Raw genomic sequence first — 20,390 nt, 5'->3', positions numbered from 1 at the left:
GTTCTCATTGATTAATTGAAGTAAATAAATATTCAATAAAAAAAAAAAAAGTATGGATTCTTATCAGCGCCAACTGAATCAACAGCTTTTTTCCAGACCACATCACTCCCAAAGATATTTAGAACAAAATAATCAACAGTATGCAAATGAAATTAATAACCAACAGCGAAACCTTTTTCCAGAACTTCTTGAAACCCAAAGAAATGCGAGTACTGCATTAAAGGAATTTGGTGATATGGGTGCAGCAGTAAAAAAGTTTGCAGAGACAAGCTCTTCAAAAGCTTATCAAGACTCTATTGATCATGGAAAACTAAATTTTAATGATGTAGTGGATTTGAATCCTTACCGTAAAAGTCATGGATTGACTGCTTGGGATACATTTGGAGGAGAAATTCCTGATCCATATCAACGATTTGAAGACTTTAAAGGTTTGATGCCTGTCCAGTTAAATGCTCTTTACAATTCTGGTTATCAGGCTCCTACTCCTATACAAGCTCAAACATGGCCAATTGCAATGTGTGATCGTGATGTTGTGTCAATAGCAAAAACTGGCTCAGGAAAAACATTAGCATTTTTGTTACCAGCTTATATGAAAATAAATAATAGAAGATCTCAAGGTAGTATTTCTGTATTAGTTTTAGCTCCAACAAGAGAATTAGCAACACAGATCCAAGTAGAAGCTGAAAAGTTTGGAAGTGTTGCTGGCTATTACAGTGCATGCGCTTATGGTGGTGCACCAAAACGTGACCAGTTACAAGCAATTAATTCTGGAATATCTGTTTTAGTAGCTACACCAGGCAGATTAAATGACTTTCTGGAGTCCAATCAAGTTAATTTGTCATCAGTTTTTTATCTAGTTTTAGATGAAGCTGACAGAATGCTAGATATGGGTTTTGAACCACAGATACGTACAATTATACGCTGTTTACCTCGTAAAAGGCAAACCTTGATGTTTTCTGCAACTTGGCCAGAGGAAGTACGTCGATTAGCAAATGACTTTTTATATCAACCAGTTCATATTCGTCTTGGTGGTGTTGAAACTGGTTTACAAGCAAATGAAAGTATTCAGCAACATATCATTTTTTTAAATTCAGGTGAAGACAAAGATGAAGAACTAATAAAATTGATTAAGTCCAGATTTTACAAGAATCGAGATTTAGTTTTGATTTTTGTGGCAAGAAAAAATACCTGTGATTTTCTGACTAACATATTAAATCGAGTGGGAATACCAGCATCTGCTATGCATGGGGACCGGGATCAGAATTATAGAGAGAGGACACTAGCAGCTTTTCGTGATGGCTCAAGACCTGTAATGGTTGCTACTGATTTAGCTTCTCGAGGTATTGATGTGAGAGGCATCAGTGCTGTTATAAACTATGACCTTGCTAACAGCACAGAAGATTATGTTCATCGTATAGGAAGAACTGGAAGAGCTGGCATGCCTGGTGAATCATTTACTTTCCTTACACGCAGTAATGATGATATTTGGAAAGCTATTGGAATTGTTGAGGTGATGGCAAAAGCAGGCCAATATCCTCCTCCAGCTGTCCAGGATATGATTGATAAAGTAAAAATGCGGCAAGAGCAAAACAAGGAGAGGCGTGCAGTTGAAAATGAGCAATTTTCAAAAGTACTTATTGTTGCAGAAAAACCTTCTGTTGCCAAAATGATAGCAGAACAGCTATCCGGGGGACACTTTCGAACACGACGAGGAAAAAGTCGTGCCAATCAAATTTTTGAGTTCATAAAGTGGTTTGCTCCTGCTCAGCAAAAATGCAAGTTAATGGTGACATCAGTTGTTGGTCATATATTTGGTTTAGGGTTTGCTGGCCGTCCTGATAGAGATATATCAAAATTGTTTGATGCAGCAGTAGAAAAACAACTTGCTGATAGCACAAAAAAGTTAAACATTGTTGAGCATCTTCAAGAGTTAGGTCAAGAATCTGACTACCTTTTTCTCTGGTTAGATTGCGATAGAGAAGGAGAAAATATTGGGTTTGAGGTCATATCTTTAACTCAACAATGGATTCACTATGATAATGTTTACAGAGCACGTTTTTCTGCACTTACAAAAAGTGAACTTTTGCAAGCATATGAAAATCCTGTAAGGCCTGATAAGTATGCAGCAATGAGTGTAGATGCAAGACAGGAACTTGATCTTAAAATAGGGGTAAATTTAAAAAAAAAAAATTTTTTTTTTTAAGTTTAGTGATACTAGACTGTTTGTCGTGGTGTTGTATAATTAAACAGAGTATTTATTTTATATTTAGTGAATAACATTAGTAGAAGAATTTTTAATAATTATAATTTTAATTAACTTAATTAGCTAATAATTTTTTTTACTTAAGGTGGCATTCTCAAGGTTAATGACACGTGCATTTTTGGACATGGCTAAAGAAAAATTCCACTTACGAGATCAAAAAATTATTAGTTACGGTCCTTGTCAAACACCAACACTTTGGTTTTGTGCACAGCGTCATAAAGAGATTCAAAATTTTAGATCAACACCTTTTTATGTGGTATCTGTTGTAGTCAATGTCCAGGTAGGTTTCTTTACTTTTCTCCACAAGTAAGGTTTACATATTAATGACCCTAATATTTTCTTTAAATTTGCAAATGGTAAAGTTGATGTGCTGGTTGCTAATCTAAAATGGATTAGATAAAATAATTAAATGAGTATTACAGTGAAAGAAGAGTAACATCTTTAGGAGAGATTTTTTAACGTTAAAAACCGTTTATTTTGCTGCAGTTTTATGACATTGTAAGACAGACATTAATATGATATGATTTTATCTATTTAGGGCCAAAATATTACTTTGAGATGGGTAAATGACACTGTTAAAAATCCTGAGTATTTGCAGCAAATGGAGTCACTTATTAAAAGAGCGCCAGTTGCACGTGTTATAGATGTAAAAGAAGAGAAGAAAATTGTATATAAGCCAATGGGCTTGAATACTGTAACATTGTTAAAGTCTTGCTCTAAAGGATTAGGTATTTCCCCAACACAAGCAATGAATATAGCTGAACATTTATATACATCAGGTTATATATCATATCCACGCACTGAAACTACCCGGTATCCTCCATCCTTTGATCTGGTGGGTGCCTTGGAGGAACAAATTAATAATCCAAACTGTATGTTCATATTTTTCATTTTTCTATTTCTTAAAAAGAAGAAAAAATAGATTTTTTTTTTTGTTCTGCAAATACTAATTCATTAAAAGGGTGTTTTTGATAGCATATCAGATGTTTTTGATAAATAAGTTTAATTTGTTTTATCGCACTTCTAAACACTCCTGTCGTTTTTGCGATACTGTTTTGCATATCACAAATGCAGCAGTAACTTTAATTAAAATTGTTGTTCATTTATTTTTTGTTTTCATGTTTTAATAATTATTTAAGGGGGTCGAATTGCAGCATATATTCTAGAGTCTGGCAGAATGAACCCTTCTGAAAAAGGGTTTGATGTAAGTTGCTTTTGAATATCGTATTATGTATGTAAGTTTAACGAATAGATTATAACCAGCCTCACAACTACCTAACTTCTTTGAATATGATTAGCAAAAGTAAATTTCTACCATCTTGTTTGTTGTCAATTCTTTTTTCTGTTTTTTTTTTTTATTTTGGTAATTATAAATTATGTTAATTAGAGAAATAGTCTTAACAATCTTTTTCTGAGAGTAGGACTCCTCCAGGTTTGTATTATTGCATATAGGTATAGGTAATTATCTGAGAATTGTTCTACAAAAAATGTTATGAAATGGCAAAATTGTGTTTTTATTTGTAATTCTTCTATTAATTCATTTCCACTTGCTAATAGCGGGAAAAATTTTGAATACAATTGCGTTGATCATTTTACTCTGATTTACAGTTTAATAGTAAATAATACCTGGTAAAGTATTTTGAGTCAAGAGAACTTTTAAGTGATGCAATTTTTTAACAAGTAAAATTTAACACTATCCATTTTTCCATTTCCACATTTTTCCAATTACCAATCAATTTTGACGCTGAATTAGCTTGAATAGTTTGTCATAAAAGTTTTCAGTGGCATCACTTCAACAAAACATGGCTATTCATAAATGAGTCATCCTACTATGTTGCAAGATAACAGGAAACTCCTCCTGGATCTCATTGAAATATTTGACTTAGAGTTTGTTTTTTTTCTGAAATAACAGTCTCATAATCAAATGCATATAGATCAAAGTTGCAAATATTTTTCCTCGCTATTTAATGCTGTTCTTCTTTATTATAGCTAATGAGTATTCTTCTAATGAATTTACTATAAAAATGATAAATAGATTTTTGAAAAGCATTAAATCTATTTAACATTGAGTCCAAAAGATGACTGAACTTCTATTGGTATTGAATGGGTGTATGATCTCTTGTGATGTTCTATGCTGAAATGCTTAAATATAACTTGATTAATTCATTAGCATGAAATTTATCTAAAATAAAATAAAACCAAAAAGTAAATTGAATATTACTCTTTCCATAATACATATACTTTTTGACTTTGATGTTTGGTTTCATCAAGTTTTCGTCTGTTAATTACTGCTATATCTGCCACTGATCTAGCCTGAATATTTTAGTTTTAGTAGCATACCTATACCTTGCTCTTATTGTAAACCTGTTCTTTCTACATATTAGTAACAAATGCTTGCAATAAATATATAAAATCAAATAAATAAATTAAAACAAATAAATAAATAAATGCAATAAATAAATAAAAACAAATGCTTGCAATAAATAAATAAAAAAGGTATTTACAATTACTGTTGCAATTACAACAACTGATTTGCTGTTGCTTTTTTTTCTATAAAATTAGGTCGGTGACCATCCACCAATTACTCCCATGAGATCAGCAACTAGAGAAGAGTTTAAACCAAATGAATGGCGTATCTATGATTATGTAACCCGTCATTTTATTGGAACACTTCATGACAATATGGAATACATTGAAAAAAAAATATTAGTTGATGTAAGCGGATACCAATTTGAATACGTCTGGCATGAGGTAATTTTTTACATTTTTATACAGACATAATTTACTATGTAAGTGCTAAATAATGATAACTTACATTTGTTAAAAGGGTCAATTATTAAATGTTTATATTAGTAAAATGATTAAAATTATTCTTATTTCAAATGAAATAAATTTTTAATTGTAAATGTTTTGTTTTACAGATCATTGAAAAAGGGTTTATGTTTGCAATGCCATGGAAGTTAAAAGGTCTTAAACTTAATGAATCTTACATGCCTCCGGTAAACATGTTGCAAGGTTTAACAATGGGTGTTATAAACTTCCTCAAAGATGAACAGTATACAAAGCCACCTGATTATCTCCAAGAAAGTGAGCTTATAAGTCTAATGGACAAACATGGAATTGGGACAGATGCTTCAATACCAACCCATATAAAAAATATTCAAGATCGCCATTATGTTGATGTTTGTGGGCCAAGTGATGGTGGTCAACGTGGGCAAGTAATACAGCAGAATAAGTTCTTTGGAAAAAATAATCGTGGGGGAGGACAGAAGCAGCAGCCAAAGGCTGTTTCTCGTCATATGGTTCCTCGTGGGTTTGGTTTAGCCTTTTTGTCATGTTTTGAAGAATTAGACAAAGAGCTCTGTGAACCAAGTATTCGTGCTTACATGGAGCAGCAAGTGAGTAAAATTGCTACTGGTGAAACAGATAAAAATGAGGTTGTCTCGAGTAATCTTAAATTATTTCAAGAAAAATTTATTTATTACCGAGAAAATTTAGAACGTGTTAATCGGTTTTTTGCACCCAAAGTACAGGGTGGATATCCTGGGAGGGATTTTAATGGAGAAAATACAAACCAGAATTATAGTGCAAATGATAATAGACACAATAATTTCCAGAGAAATGATTTTGGAGGTAGAGGCAAAAGAGGTAGAGGTAGAGGTGATCTGCATAGAGGAAGATCCAGTGTTGCAGGTAGAGGGGGGCATCATGGTGTAAATAGTAATAATTATAGTTTTCAAGAATATACAGAGGGTGATCAAAGTTTTGAAAACAGATATCAAAGTGAAAGAGGTGGATACAAAATGCAGAGAGGTAGCAGCCATGTTTTAAACCAAAACACTTTTGGTAATAATTTTACTCCTAAAAATCAAAGCAATTTCCAAGGAAGCAGTCAGGGTAGTTTTCAAAGTGCCAGAGGTTTGGAAAGTGGTTTTAGAGGAGGAAATAATTATAATGGTTTTAGAGGAGGAAATAGTTACAGTAGAGAAACGAACATTGAAGGTTTTCATAATATCGGACAGAAAAGGGGCAATTCATCTGAAGCTCCATCAAATAATGTGAAACGTGTTCATCACTCTTATTAGGCTTTAGAAACTGTAAAATTTGAGCTGACCACAAGAATCAGTTTTTAATGTTTTTAAACAGAAAGAACTTTGATCGTCTTGATAAGTCAAAGCTTAAATATAAATCTATTTATATATTATTTGATAGAGAATTTTGACTGTCTCAATAAGCAAATACTGTCAAAATTTAATTAAAATTATTTGTAGTTTCTTTTTTAATATTCAAACTAAAATTTAAAAGGTGAATATTTTTGCTCTGTATGTTTTTTGTGCAAGCTAGAAATATATATGCAAAGAAATCTTTTGTCAATCAAGTATCATGGTACTCAATTGAGCAAAGGCTCAATCAAGTATGAGTATTTAATCTAGTAAGGCGGTAAATTTAAAAGTAATTTACTGCTAGTTTTTTAGTAGCATCAGCAATATTTATAGTAACAAAGTTAGCGCAAATTTGAAATTTAACAATGACACAGACCAACAACAATTGCCCCATGTGCTTTTACAATTGTTCCTAATTAGTTTTACAGTATTTCTTTTGCAGTGCTGGTTTTTTTTGTATTGCTGATTTATTTTTTAGTACTGATTTTGAAAACCCAAATCTTTTTATGTTAGATTGAAATCTTTAGTATTGCAAATAATGAGTACTTTAACAAGTTGTGTCTGGAAACCATTGGATATTTAAATACACAAAATACTTTTTAAAGTAAGGTCATTATCTAAGAATGCTGGTAAATTTCATAAAACATTCATTAGAATGTTTTCTATAACTATTTAAATCTATTCACCAGGCTTTGTCTGTGTTTTCAGATAGAAAGTAATATACACAAATAACAATTATTGCTTCTCAGTGAAAAAAATGCTTAAATGATCCTGACCTCTTTTGTTTTAGATGTGGTTTTTTTCTTTCTCTGTTTTAACAAAGAAAATTGATTTTATTTGCTGAAACAGAGAAGAAAAATTGAAATTATTACAAATTTATGTTTTTTGTATTTTAAGTTTAAGTTAGCAGACCATGATAAGAAAAGGGGTCCTCATATAGTTTGGGAGATGGAAGAAGGAAAGGAATGGCATTTGGAATACCAATGGTTTGGAGAGAACCTAAATATTATATCATAGAGTGCTATTTTCGTTTAGCTAACACTCTTTCAAAGTTTCAAAGTTTTAATTCAAAAAAAATGTTCACTGTGATGTTGTCCTGTTCCTATTTTAATAAAATATAACCTAGATGAGGACATCTAGTCAAAAGATGCAATGCCAGATAAACAGCTGTATAAAAGTAATATAGAAAATTGATTCTACAGAAATTCTCACAGAATAAATTAAATGACTTGGTTAGCAAATAAAGTCTCAAAAAAAAATCATCTCCTAGCCTTTACACTAAAGTTATTTGTTATCTGAAGACATTAGAGTATTGGAAACTGTTTTACTGATAATTCAAAACTAAGTTTTATGTGTGTTTTGATACACAATTGAAATGCGTTTGTTGCTAAAGTTCCCTGAAACATGTTACATTTACACAGTTTAAAATTTGATTAAAATATTTGATGTCGTTTGTTGTAATATGAGTATTAAAGTACTTTGATTAGCCATTTGAAGAGTTTTTCTGAAGATTTTATTAGGAACAAAAAAATGGAAGAACATTACCCAGGGACATTGCGATAAAAACATGATTTTTGTTGAGATTGTATTAGTTTTAATTATCATAGAAAGTCATAAAAAAAAAAGTTTATGATAATGATAATAATAATAATAATAATAATAATAATAATAATAATAATAATAATAATAATAATAATAATAATAATAATAATTACTCTAAAAATTAAGTTAGACTTTTGTGAAATCATCTTCTAATCCTAGAGAAAAAATCTTGACACAAATCACACACAAGTGAACTTCAAATTCAGCAGCTCAGAAATGTAATAAAGTTAAAAAGTGCCATGGGGTAAAATTTATTTTGTGTTGGTCTGTGGAATGCTTGTAAGAAGTCAGTTGTATCTATTTCTATTATATTGTCTATATATACTAACCTAATATTAAATGAGCGTTTTTAAGTTTTTTTATTTGGTTAAAATTATTTTATATATGGTTGTTAGACAACATATATTTAATCGAAATTATTTTGTGTATAACAATATGATAGCAAATAAAATTTTATTCAAATGAAAAATAATGAATATGGATTTAAGAGTTAAGCAACACAAAGTTCTAGCAGTGTTGATATGAAACTCTCAAAATGAATGACAGCTTAAAAGAGAATACGTTTGGAAACAATATTAAAGAATCAGCTAAGGGTAGGTTTTTTTTTTCTTTCAGTTTCTTTTGGTAGGAAGAAGGAGGCCACACACTAGATATTACTTTTTAATTTTGATTTTATAAAGTAAAATAAATAAGCAGTTGTTTATTTTTACAAACTCAAATAAAACCGTTTTGAGATTATATACCATATCTAACAACTTATCTATTCATTAACAAAAAGTAGACCATCTTATTCATCAACCTAAAAATTCTGCAAGTTAAATACTATTTTTGAAATCTAAATTAAATAAGAAATTTATTCTTTATGACTTGTAACCTGTTAGCGTTATTTGTAAATTTTGTTTTAATTTACTTAGATTTCAAATCAAAAAAGCAACCTTGCAGAAATAAAGAGAGCTATATTGATGCATGCAAAGAGTATGGTGTTGTGCCTGTCTCTTATTACTTATGCAATATCAACAATCGTAAATTAAATATGTCACGGAGAGGGCTCGGTGTACTGGGAACCAAAGCATTGTGTGCTTCTTTAATAGTACAACTTTATGATCCCATTTTAATCATCTATTTATCCTTCCACTTAATAAAATGCTAATGATCTAACAGTTGAGAAATTTGTTTGTTATAATGATTTCTATGTCATGCATTCAGTGAAAAAGTTTTGTTTTTTAAGTATGGAAATCTTAAATTTAGGTTGCAGGATACCCAGGGCTGTTCACAAATGATTACTAGTATAAAATCATAACTCTAAAACAAGCTATTACTAGTGTAAAATGTTAAAATAAACCAAAAATATCACTTATATTATGATCTTGAAAATTTAGATTTAAAATATTTTTAACATAAATTTACTTTTTTGTTGACATCCCATTAGTATTATTTTTTTAGAGCAATTATCAAGTGTCACACTTAAATTTGTCTGAGAACTCTCTTGGCTCTGAAGGTTGTCTATGTTTATCAAGGTTGCTAAGAGATAATAGCTTTATCTCAACTTTAGTGAGTTTTTTAAACTCATAGATAACTTTATTCTGTTCTTCATAAGGTTTGTGCTAGATATTGCATATATATATATATATATATATATATATATATATATATATATATATATATATATATATATATATATATATATATATATATATATATATATTTCAGTAGAACATATTTAACTTTAAGGAAGAACATTTTATTGAATTATTAAAAAAAAAATTTTTTTATTAAATTAATTGCATATTTTAGGATATCTCTGACAATGACATTGGTTTTCAAGGTATAAAGCATATCTGTGATATTCTAAGACAAACAAAAACATTAAAAAGACTTTCTTTAAAAGGTAAAAAAATTTTTATCAATCATAAAAATTAACATTAAATCATGAAAAGAGTTAACATCACATCATGAAAAGAGTTAACATTACATCATGAAAACTTAAAGTTTAAAAGTTAATCAATCCTCACACAAAGTTTAAAAATTCGACCTCTAGAATACTGCATTCAAAGTTTTGATGGATAGCATAGTATATCAGTTCAATGGATATAAAACAGTACTTTTGAGCTTCTTTAAGATTTTACTAAGTGTATGCTGCTCATAAATAAGAGTTACTTCATGCTGATCAAGATTTTGAATAAGGATGCAAAAAAATGGATTATTCTTTGTTCCATTCAATAATTTAGAATCTGTGTCATCATTTTTAACACAATTGCATTTTCTAACTGAGAGTAACCTTTGATGATTCCTTTATTTAAAAAAGAAATTCAAAATTTTAGATTAGATGAGCTATACCCTAGAATCTCACTAGAATATTCTAGAGTTAAAAATGAAAATTAAATAAATATTTAATTGAAAATAAATTATTTAATTGAATAAATATTTAGAGTTAAAAATTTAGGGTTCTTCACAAATTTTTCATTTTTTATTTTTATTACTTTTAGTTTATTGTTATTAAAATTGTTGTAATGCTGTTATTGACATTTGTTCTAAAATAAATATGGAGAATTAGGCGTTCACGTTGGAGTTAAATTCAGTTCATTCAGTGGAATGGCATTCACCCACTTGGTAAATTTGAAAACAAGTATTGATACAGGCTAGGAATTTAAGAGGTAGTCTTGAATTACACTCAGCAGTTAGTCCACTTAGAAATGTCAATTTTAAAACAAATATTGACACAGACAAGTATTTGAGAAGTAGGTAGATGAATTTTAAGCCTAATAATTAATTGATTGAATCCCATCATTATTGTTTATAGTGGAAAATTATTAATATTATTATTAGTAGTAGTAGTAGTACTAGTATTACTACTACTACTACTACTACTACTACTAAATACCTCTTATTAAATACATGTTTTATCTATCCCCGGGTACCTGTTAGTTTGCATTTTTTCAACCACTTCAGTGCCCTTAAATTATTGTGATTTTATTCAAGTATATATGTAGAATATGTTCTGCAAGATGATATATATGTTTTCAGGAATGGTAAGGACTTCTTGATGTTTGTACAATTTTAACAAATAGCTAAAAAAATTTCCCACTCCAAATCAAAAAAGAGTTTATGCTTGCCAAAAAAAGATAAAGAAAAGTTGTTACCAGAGTGCATGTTGGAGGCTCAGGGGTTTGTTTCTCCAACTCTGGAGTTGGAGATTAACTTAACATTAATATTATAACAAAAAAAAAAGAGGAGCATTGATTAAATTCTTGTACAAAATGCAGTTACATCTGAGTGGCAAATAAATGGTACTGGATTTAACTTCCAGCAGAACAATGGCTTTTTCAAGGTGGCCTTGACCAGGAATAAACAGTTTACCCTTTTTTAAATAACATACCTATAGTTTGACATTAAGTTGAAAAGAATTGTTTCAATTTTAATGAAAAACTCACTTCACTATTTCAAAATGAAGTAAGTGACAGTCTTGCTACAAAGTATTGTAAAATGTTGTTTGCTGTACTTTGTCAAAAGTGTAGCAAATGACAAATAATGTCACTGCAGAAAACCAAGAAAAAGTTTTGTAATTAGATGTACTTTTAACAGAGGAAAAAATACAGGAAAGTTTGGAAGATGTTTAAATATATATAAATACATAAGATTTAAATATATTCCAAGAAAAGACAACAATTTAACCAAATATCACCTTCTATCATGGAATTGTAGTAGTTACTTTAAGTACACAGAAGATAAAAAATTTAAAATGATAAATTAAAAATATGTAAAATGACTTTGCAATAAAAGTTTTGTTAATAAATTTAAGGGTGTGTTATTGTTACAGACTGGTTAAAAAAATTTTATAAACTGTTTTTTATTCTTTTCTTCAGAGTATTCTTTTTTTTTTTTTGTTAGAATTCTAATTCTTTTGTTATATAACAGCAAAGGTTAAACAGAAGCAAGCTCCTTATGAACATGAAAATGCTTCTAAAAAGTGTGTCCAGGAATAAGTCAGAAAATTTTTTTCTGTTAGTTGACTTTCTTAAATGGATTGACCCTGTTGTTATTTTAGGTAATGGCTTGGAAACTTCCAGCGCTGATATACTTGCAGAGACTCTAAAACTGGTATTTCTAAATTGTAAATTGAATAAATAAAATGCTGTGGACCTGGTAGTTGAAATTTCCACTAAAACAATACAGCTTAATATTAAATATTTACAATACAACTATACAGTAATGGTACTTGGATATTGTTTTATGCAATCTTTCTAACATGACACAATTCATTGAGAAATCAAATCATCTGAAATCATTTTTGTAAATGAAATATGTTATCTTCTAACTCTCAATCATTTGAATTAAAGTTGCCAGTGTCAATCAAAAGGCTAACAAAAAATTTCATTTTTTACCTGTCATGAAATATTGACTTAAAATTTTTTTTTTTTATTTTTAGTATGGATTAAGTTTAAAACAACTTAATTTGAGTCACAACTCTTTTGGAGAAGAAGCCGGCCTCCATTTTGCTCCTTTGTTAGGTCATTTGTTAAAAGCTTTATGTTTTATTTTCAAAAATGTTTTGCAAAAAATTTACAAGCTCAGCACAAAAAGTTTGTGTTTTAATAAGTTTTACAGTCTTTTTATAGTGGTTAATAAGACATTAGAAGAACTAGATTTAAGTTGGAACCATCTACGACAGAAAGGTGCTTGTGCAATAGCGTTGGCTTTAAAAGTCAGTTTAATTTCTCAAAAATTTTTTTTGAAAAAATTTTTTTATAATTTATTGTTAAAGTTAGTAAATTTCTTTTTTTATTTGAAGTTTTTTTATAGACTGTATTTTTTAAGATTTTAACAAAATAAACTTTAGAAATAAATTTTTTTTGAAACAAAAAAAAGTTTTTACAAAATTTTCTTCATTTTTTTAGGAAAATACAGGATTAAAGAAGTTGGACATCTCATGGAATGGATTTGCAGATAATGGTGTATTTGTTCTTTCTGAGTCTCTAAGAGTCAACAAATTTTTGCAACATCTCAACATAAGGTATTTTCATTTATCATACCTACTAAAAGCATATTAAGCGTTTCGCTTACATTTCTACTGTACTTAATTTCTACTGTACTGAATTACAGCTCTTTGTAAAAGTAAAATGCAAAAAATAGAATTTTCAAAAAGAAGCAGATAAAAAAAATGTTTCATTGAACATTTCTGGTTTTATTCTTTCAAATATTTTTTTGTTAATTTGGTTTTGTGGGATAAAAACGACAAATATGAATGTTAGTATCAATGTTAACATTAATTAAAGACGGTATACTTTTAACATTATGGAACCAATATAAATATATAATCAATATTAAACTGATATTGCAATAAATGTACGATTGATGTTATAGCAATATTACTATAAATATTACTATAAATATTACTATAAATATTCTTGTTTTGTAATACTACAATAAAATAGTAAAGTACTCTTTACGAAAACTTGTGATTTCAATTTTTTTTAAATGAATTTTTTTTTAATTGTTATTTAAAATTTATTTACATTAAAACCTTTAATGATGATGAATTCATTTTATTATTCTTTTTCCGGTTTTTAGTTCCAACCGCATTACACACGCTGGTGCGTGCCATTTACGTAGAGCATTGATGTTTAACACAGGATTGCTTGTTTTAAAGGTAGGAGGTTGTTTTTATTGTTTGTTTGTTTTTTATTAAATTTTCGTTTAAAATGGGCTATTTTTTACATGACTCTTTTCAAAATTTTTACCATCTTTTAAGGTAGGTCAGAACCCTTTACAACATGGCACCCATGAAATTATTAAGGCATTGCATAACAACACTGTTACTGCTATTGTTGAGCTTGATTTTACTGTGAGTGAACAAGTTTTATGTTTTTTAATTTTTTAAAGGTTTTTTTTTTTTTTTTTTTTTTTAAATAAACAAGTTAAATAAGACGGCTCATGAAAAGATAGTCTAGATGATCTTTCAGAGATTTTAATGGCGTTATTTTTGGCTATTTTTATTTTTTATTTAAGATGGATCTTTTAAAAGATTTTATTTTGTTTTTCTGAACAAGTTTAGTTATATCCTATAGGATATAGAGGTAACACAAGAGTTTGTTGACATCGTTGCAAAAATAAAGCGTAAAATGCCGCTTTTGAATGTTTACCATGGTGGCTTAGGTGGGAGCTTGCAGAGGCCTGCAGAGCGACCGAATCCCATGAAAGTATTGAGAGTTTACATAAAAGAAAATCAGATGAGGATATTTGACTTCTTTAAGAAATTGGATAAAGATAAAAGCTTGAGTCTGACTGTTGCCGAGTTTGTTGCAGGTCTCAAAGAATCTGGGGTTCCGCTTCGCCAAGATGAACTAGTCTCACTTGTTCAATCGCTTGACCTCGATGGAGATGGAGAAATCGATTATAAGTAAATAATTGTTTTCTCATAAGTTTATTGATTTATAAAAATTTTTTTAAAAAGACTTTTGATAAGCCATAAATTGATTGTTAGACAATTTATCTCTTATTTTTCGTTCGCTATCAGAGAGTTAGTGCTAGGCCACCATGCTATTTTAAAGGAAGAGCGACACGAACGAGAAAAAGAAAAAGCAATTCAAGCCCAAAAGGACCAACTCCTTTGTGGTGAAAACCTAACGCCCAGGTCCAAGGAGAAAAGTGGTAGCGAAATCTCATTGGTTCGAAATAGAAGTAAAACCCATTCATATTCGCGACCAGAATCAGCTCGTACTAATAGTTCCCAGTCTTTGTTGCAACGTCCCAAATCCTCTAAAATGTTAGAAATCAAAGAGATTGACTCTAAAAACACATAGTGTCAATGCGTTCCTGTTTGATGCATTATTTGTAGCAGTTATTCGGGCTGTTAGCAAATTCATTTGAAATCTCAACGAATAATAGGTCCATTTAAATCATATTCATAAATTATTTGTTAGTATTGTTTTATTTCTTTATCTTTTCTTTTTTTTTTTTCTGTTTGCAATTAGTTATGGATTTTTTATATTAAACAATTTATTAAGAATTTTATCAAAAATATTTTACTATTTTAATATTAATATATTTTAGCTCGAATTTTTTTAAATTATACTTTTCATTAATGTATTTTTATTAAAATTATTTTTATTAAATTGAAATTTCTTACAAGATTTGTGAAACTTATTAGAAGACGAATATTTTACTACCATTTTTGCGATGTAAGTAAATATAGTTTAAAACGAAGAAAGTATTTAATACTGAAGTTTTTTAATTTTCAAATATGCTTTAGTCATTAATATATTTGAGTATATAAATATTTAAAAGAATTTCTCTTATTAAAGTTACATATTTGTATATATTATGTTTTATTTTTATTATTATTTTATTACTTTCTATAAACTAGAGAAATAAAAACTTTTTAATTCGAAATCTTAATTACTGTTCTCTGCGCATGCGCAGAAAATTTGAGGCTTTTATCTGATTAAAATTAGTAAGATCTTTTTTTCAAATTTTTTTTCGTTGAATTTTTTTTATTTTCCTAAAATGTCAAATCATTTTATACTTCCGCCTTAAGTTCTACATCATCATCATCATCATCATCATCATCATCATCATCATCATCATCATCATCATCATTCCTTCTGTAATACAAAATCCACCTGTTACTTTTAATTTCAAACTCGCGTTTTTTAGTTTTGCAAAAAGTTGCATCATTTTTTCTAATTTGAAATAAATTATTTTTAACATTTATTATTTGTAAATGTGAAATTTTTTTAAGTATGATAATAAGAAATTTAAGTAATTAGAAAAGTAAATTTATTCAGGTTTTACAGTCGATTGTTTGTTTTTCACCTATTTCTGCTTTCTTGAGAAAATTTATTCAAATTAAAAACCTTTTTTATTCGTTTTATGTCAGTTTTTATATCATTTAGTTCAGTTTAGATATCTTTAGTAAAATAATTTTTAGGATGTTAAGTTGCGCTGGTTGCAACAAAATAAATAAGATTTTCTACAATAAACCGCGTGCCATCCTTCGTCCTCTTGTTTCTTGCTATACTACGCATGAAACCGTATTTCCAAACAGAGTTACCTTTAAAGACAAATTTAAAGAGGCTTGGAATGGACCAAATTTTAAATATTGGTTTTTGGGAACATCGTTTTTCGTGTCATGGATGACATACTACGGTTTAAAAACGTATAGAAAGACAAGAATCGATGTTGAGCTGTTGCCACCCTTGCCTAATCACCCAGTTGTAAAACGGACCAATGAAATAAAGCAGCTACATGAAAAAGTTTCATCACAGACTTTTTTAATTGGAGATGAAAATATCAAGACTGTCATGGTTTTGGGTCCTCCAGCCACTGGAAAAACTGTTTTAGTTCGCGATTTTGTAAAATCTATTATTGAAAAACAAGAAGGACCGAAATTAAGTCTTCCAAAATCTCATATATCAGCATTTTTACAGGGTGACAATGAAGAAGCCTTTCTTAATTCTCTTAAAGCATTAGCTTCCATGCTTAAGATTAAAATGAGCGAGTTAGATGAAAAATTGCACGAGCTGGGACTGCCAGATACATTTAAGTTAGCATCTTTTAGTGAACAATGCGATGCTTTAATTAGTTGTATCCAAGAGGTCCTTACGAAGCATGCTGGATGGGTTTTTGTCGTCGACAGCTTGCAACCCAACACTCCTGAATCGGTTGTAAGTGTAATTGATAAATGGTTTGTAGGAAAAGAATTTGCAAATAATTGGAGCAAAGGTACAATAGTGCTGGTGTATGACGCATTGAAGTGTTCTGCATGGAACATCTCTGAAGACAAAAAGTTTTACATGGATAAAGGGTGTGTTTTTTATAATTGAAATTTTTTACAAAAAAAAGTCCAATTTGTTTCAGGTTTTATTTTTTATGTTGCATTTTTAGGATGAGTAGCGATAGAGACGAAAATGATTTCATATTTTTTTTTTTTTTTTTTTTTTTTTTTACGCCTTTTTTTATTACTGGTCATTAGATTTAATTATCTGTTTTTTCTAAAAAGAACAAAGAAGTTTTGCTGTTATTTATTACCGTGGTGTGACCTAACAAAGTCCTAATTACAGTTACAAAGTCCTATGCTTTAAGGAAGTCCTAATTATTTTTTAATTATTTATTATTTGATTATTTAAGCATAGGACTTTGTTAGGTCACACCACGGTACCTCCTTGTTGTTTTGCTGATAAATAATACTGGGCTGTTGTTTTTAGGCTTTCCAATGCTGATTGTTTTCATGCTTTAAAGATAGCTGCTGGTTTAGATGTGACATTAGAAATATCTTCGAGTTTTGAGCGTCTTATTGCTGTAATTAGAAGGAACCCTTTAGCAACTTTATGTGCTGGAATTTTGTTAAAAGAAAAGTTGTCGTTGAAAGAAATACGAAATATCGACGCCGTAGTTACAGAGTTGTGCGCTGAAATTGAACGGGAAGTCGTTGAAGTAAAAGATAAAAATGGTTTTATGTCACAGTTTATCGAGAGCGAACTTGGAACAATCTTGGTGGTTACAGAAACTGTTGTTGCAATGACTCTAAATCTGTTACTTCGCGATGACAATTATCTTAATCATGGCATAGATTTGATTGCTTCTCTTAAACCAAGTACACCAGTACCTCAGTCTCTTTTAACCAGACACTTTTTAAATTCATTTTATAAACTTCCAGTGTTGTCCAAAGCGTCCTATGGTCTTGCTGATGTTTTTAATAGACAAAGAGCCGAGCTTGACAAACAAGAAAACACACCAGATGAGTTGATTGACAAAGGCAAAGCATGGTCTAATAAAAATTTGGCTGAGTATATGCGTAAAGTTAAAGATTTTGTAATAACTGGTTTTGAAACAATCAAAATGATATATGAGTTGATATATGGTGCATTACCAGATTTGCCGGAAAAAAACGACGGCTTGGATATGTTTCGGTCCTTCCCACTTCTGATGACGTTAACACTAGAACCAGGCGGTAGGTTACCTATTCTCTGGTAAATGATATTTATTCTTTGTAGTTGATATGTTCCAAATATATAAATTATATGCTCTAGTTATGTTTCCATAAATATCACTTCATTATGTTCTGTAATTAGATATAATATCATTGCAGCATATACAACATAATTTTCGTCATAAAATACTGTGTGTTTGTAGTATATTTCAATGAATTTATTTTGCTCAGGTATCAAAGCTGTTTCAATGCATCCTATAGTGTACAATGCTGCGCGTCAACACTTTCTTTCGTCAACCGTACATCGCATGGAGTCCGCGCACCTTCGCGAAAGTGAATTGTTATATAGAAATCAACCATGGTATAAAAAACTCAGCGCCTTCAGCCGTCAAGCATCGTTACATCTGTTTCGAAATTCTGTTGGGGAATTTAACGCTGATGTTGCTTTGGCACAATCTATTTTAGATAAATACAATTTTGGAGTTAACGTATCTTCGGTGTTTCAAAAGAATCACAGGCATTCTAATGATGAATTGTTTTGGGTTCCAAGCGATCGAGAGTTAGCACGTTATTTGCAAGGGCACTTAACCCGTACTTTATCTTCAATCAATGAAGAGATTTTAGTATCTAAGCAAGATGCTGGAGGGAAATGTTCTAGGAAATTTTTAATGACCCATTTGAAATATATTCTTGAGAATCAGAATATGGAAACTATCGGTAGAAAAACCTATATTGAATCTTTAAGTTCATTAGCCAGTTGTTCTGCGAGTATCAATGAAGATTTAGAGGCAAGTAAACAGATGCTTCAACATGTTTTAAATTTGCAAGAGTCTTCCCAAGGCGCTAACTCTTTGGATGTTGCCAAAACAATGACCGAGATTGCTAAATTGCACCAATCGTTGCAACAATATGATGAAGCAAAGATCCTTTTAGATAAAGCTGCGCAGCGTTATGAAGCTGATCGTCGAAGGTTTGGCGAGTATAAAAGACCTTCTGAGTATGGTAGACTTCTCGGATTACTTGGAGTTACTTACAGTGCTCTCGATATGAAAAAAGAATCAAAAGAAACCATTGAAAGATCTCTTATGATGTTACAAGCTGTATCTCCTGACTTATCTGACGAAGCTAAAAGTAAACAATTCGGAGCAGAGTTTGCAAGTGCATTGACGGATTTAGGCCATGCTTACACTTCTATGGGACTTCCCCTTTATGGAAAAAAGATCCTGGACCTATCGTTAGCTGCACTCAGAAATATTCATGGTACAGACAATCATCCCGAGGTCGTAAGAGCTTTAACTGTGTTAAGCATTGCGCATCTTATGCAGGGCCATAATGAGGAGAGTAGAAAGTTAAGGAACGAAGCTGGAAAAATACAGGCAGCCATAAACGCATTACCTTTGTATTAGCTGTTAAAATCCTCGTCTTGCAAATAAGATTTTAAAAAGTTCCGCAATTTATGCGTATCAAATGTTTGACTAATTTGTGCGTATCATATGTTTGAATATTGCATACCTCTCACGCCTCTGATTCAGAAAAGATTCTTTCACATTTAAAATTAATTAAAATTGACACAGAAAGTGAAAACAATAGATCTGAAATTTTCCTACATATTTCAAAAACAAGTAATCTGAGGGAGTTGTCTCCAATTCTCCATGTATTTCAGAAAATTACCAAAGCCTTTTAAAATGGTTTCTCCAAGTTTGGTTTTTAATCTTAAACTCCCCTTAGTTGTGTTTTATTTATTGTCCGCCAAATTCCTGCATTTCAAGTCGGGTGTTATTCAAAAAAATGCGCTAGTTTTTAGATATCATAGAATCATTCTTTTCGGTGAATTTTGCTACTTGAATAGCTTCAGCAAATTTTGCTGATTATAAAATTATAAAAAGTTAAAACACTTTTTAAAAGATAATCAAAGCTATCATCATCATAATCATTATTATTATTATTATTATCATCATCATCATCATCATCATTATTATTATCGATGTTTTTAGAACTATACGTTAGTAGTGATTTTATCGATGTTTTTTGAAACCACTCGTTAAAGATTTTTTTATGATTGTAACTTTTCAATCTCTTGCGCTACATCTAAACGTTACTTTTCTATAAAACTTTGTTGATCGAAGTTTTATCTTTGAAAAACGCTGAAATGCTGATTCCTCGTATTTTTGTTGCTTAATTGAAAATTCTTCGCCTTAAAAATAACGCCATCATAACGTATTGAATACTTTTACAGGATTTTCACTGTGAAAAATTTAGTTTATCAAGTTGATCACTTTTTTTCCAAAAAAAAAAAAAATTTTTTTTAACCACACACATGGTTTTTTTCAACCATACGCATGGTTTTTACAGCGCCACACAATGTGTATGGATTTTATATCGTCACACAATACTCATGGTTTTTACATCGTTCATGTATGATTCATTTGGATTT

General features: G+C 29.9%; 3 protein-coding genes across 4 annotated transcripts; all 3 read left to right on the top strand.

The window, feature by feature from the left end:
• On the top strand, positions 1-6,626 carry LOC145183947 (uncharacterized). Its single transcript, XM_080059451.2, has 6 exons — positions 1-2,170; positions 2,349-2,543; positions 2,802-3,135; positions 3,403-3,467; positions 4,826-5,014; positions 5,185-6,626. The coding sequence occupies exons 1-6, from the start codon at positions 53-55 to the stop codon at positions 6,346-6,348; spliced, it is 4,065 nt and encodes a 1,354-aa protein (XP_079915577.2). The 5' UTR covers positions 1-52; the 3' UTR covers positions 6,349-6,626.
• A 1,814-nt stretch (positions 6,627-8,440) lies between these two features.
• LOC145184735 (uncharacterized) lies at positions 8,441-14,953 on the top strand. Of its 2 annotated transcripts, none has more exons than XR_016454485.1 (12): positions 8,441-8,621; positions 8,943-9,118; positions 9,472-9,579; positions 9,823-9,916; positions 12,074-12,126; positions 12,455-12,536; positions 12,645-12,730; positions 12,924-13,039; positions 13,597-13,675; positions 13,782-13,870; positions 14,094-14,425; positions 14,543-14,758. XR_016454485.1 is itself a non-coding variant. In XM_090093987.1 (12 exons), exons 1-12 carry the CDS (start codon positions 8,564-8,566, stop codon positions 14,826-14,828), a joined length of 1,563 nt encoding a protein of 520 aa, XP_089950113.1. In that variant the 5' UTR covers positions 8,441-8,563; the 3' UTR covers positions 14,829-14,953. The 2 variants fall into 2 exon arrangements, 1 of the variants encoding a protein (XP_089950113.1); XM_090093987.1 differs by having other exon boundaries at positions 13,778-13,870; positions 14,543-14,953.
• Positions 14,954-15,819: 866 nt separating this feature from the next.
• On the top strand, positions 15,820-19,424 carry LOC145184012 (uncharacterized). Its single transcript, XM_080059551.2, has 3 exons — positions 15,820-16,831; positions 17,232-17,977; positions 18,188-19,424. Exons 1-3 carry the CDS (start codon positions 15,957-15,959, stop codon positions 19,360-19,362), a joined length of 2,796 nt encoding a protein of 931 aa, XP_079915677.2. The 5' UTR covers positions 15,820-15,956; the 3' UTR covers positions 19,363-19,424.
• Positions 19,425-20,390: the final 966 nt, after the last annotated feature.

The sequence above is a fragment of the Hydra viridissima genome, unplaced genomic scaffold (assembly GCF_058129835.1).
Source record: "Hydra viridissima isolate aposymbiotic clone 2 unplaced genomic scaffold, HvirCarnegie_v1 scaffold_7, whole genome shotgun sequence".
NCBI classification, from domain to species: Eukaryota; Metazoa; Cnidaria; class Hydrozoa; order Anthoathecata; family Hydridae; genus Hydra; species Hydra viridissima.
This window is presented reverse-complemented; position numbering and strand designations above follow the sequence as displayed.

What these genes read in the sequence shown, in the direction of transcription:
- LOC145184735 (XM_090093987.1), top strand. Translation starts at nt 8,564, where the DNA reads ATGAATGACAGCTTAAAAGAGAATACGTTTGGAAACAATATTAAAGAA. An exon ending in ATAGCTTTATCTCAACTTTA is followed by an intron (nt 9,580 to 9,822) that starts GTGAGTTTTTTA and finishes TGCATATTTTAG; the next exon opens with GATATCTCTGACAATGACAT. An exon ending in CCATTTTGCTCCTTTGTTAG is followed by an intron (nt 12,537 to 12,644) that starts GTCATTTGTTAA and finishes GTCTTTTTATAG; the next exon opens with TGGTTAATAAGACATTAGAA.
- LOC145184012 (XM_080059551.2), top strand. Translation starts at nt 15,957, where the DNA reads ATGTTAAGTTGCGCTGGTTGCAACAAAATAAATAAGATTTTCTACAAT. An exon ending in AAGTTTTACATGGATAAAGG is followed by an intron (nt 16,832 to 17,231) that starts GTGTGTTTTTTA and finishes TGTTGTTTTTAG; the next exon opens with GCTTTCCAATGCTGATTGTT. An exon ending in GTTAACACTAGAACCAGGCG is followed by an intron (nt 17,978 to 18,187) that starts GTAGGTTACCTA and finishes TATTTTGCTCAG; the next exon opens with GTATCAAAGCTGTTTCAATG.
- LOC145183947 (XM_080059451.2), top strand. Translation starts at nt 53, where the DNA reads ATGGATTCTTATCAGCGCCAACTGAATCAACAGCTTTTTTCCAGACCA. An exon ending in CTGTTGTAGTCAATGTCCAG is followed by an intron (nt 2,544 to 2,801) that starts GTAGGTTTCTTT and finishes TTATCTATTTAG; the next exon opens with GGCCAAAATATTACTTTGAG. An exon ending in ACAAATTAATAATCCAAACT is followed by an intron (nt 3,136 to 3,402) that starts GTATGTTCATAT and finishes TAATTATTTAAG; the next exon opens with GGGGTCGAATTGCAGCATAT.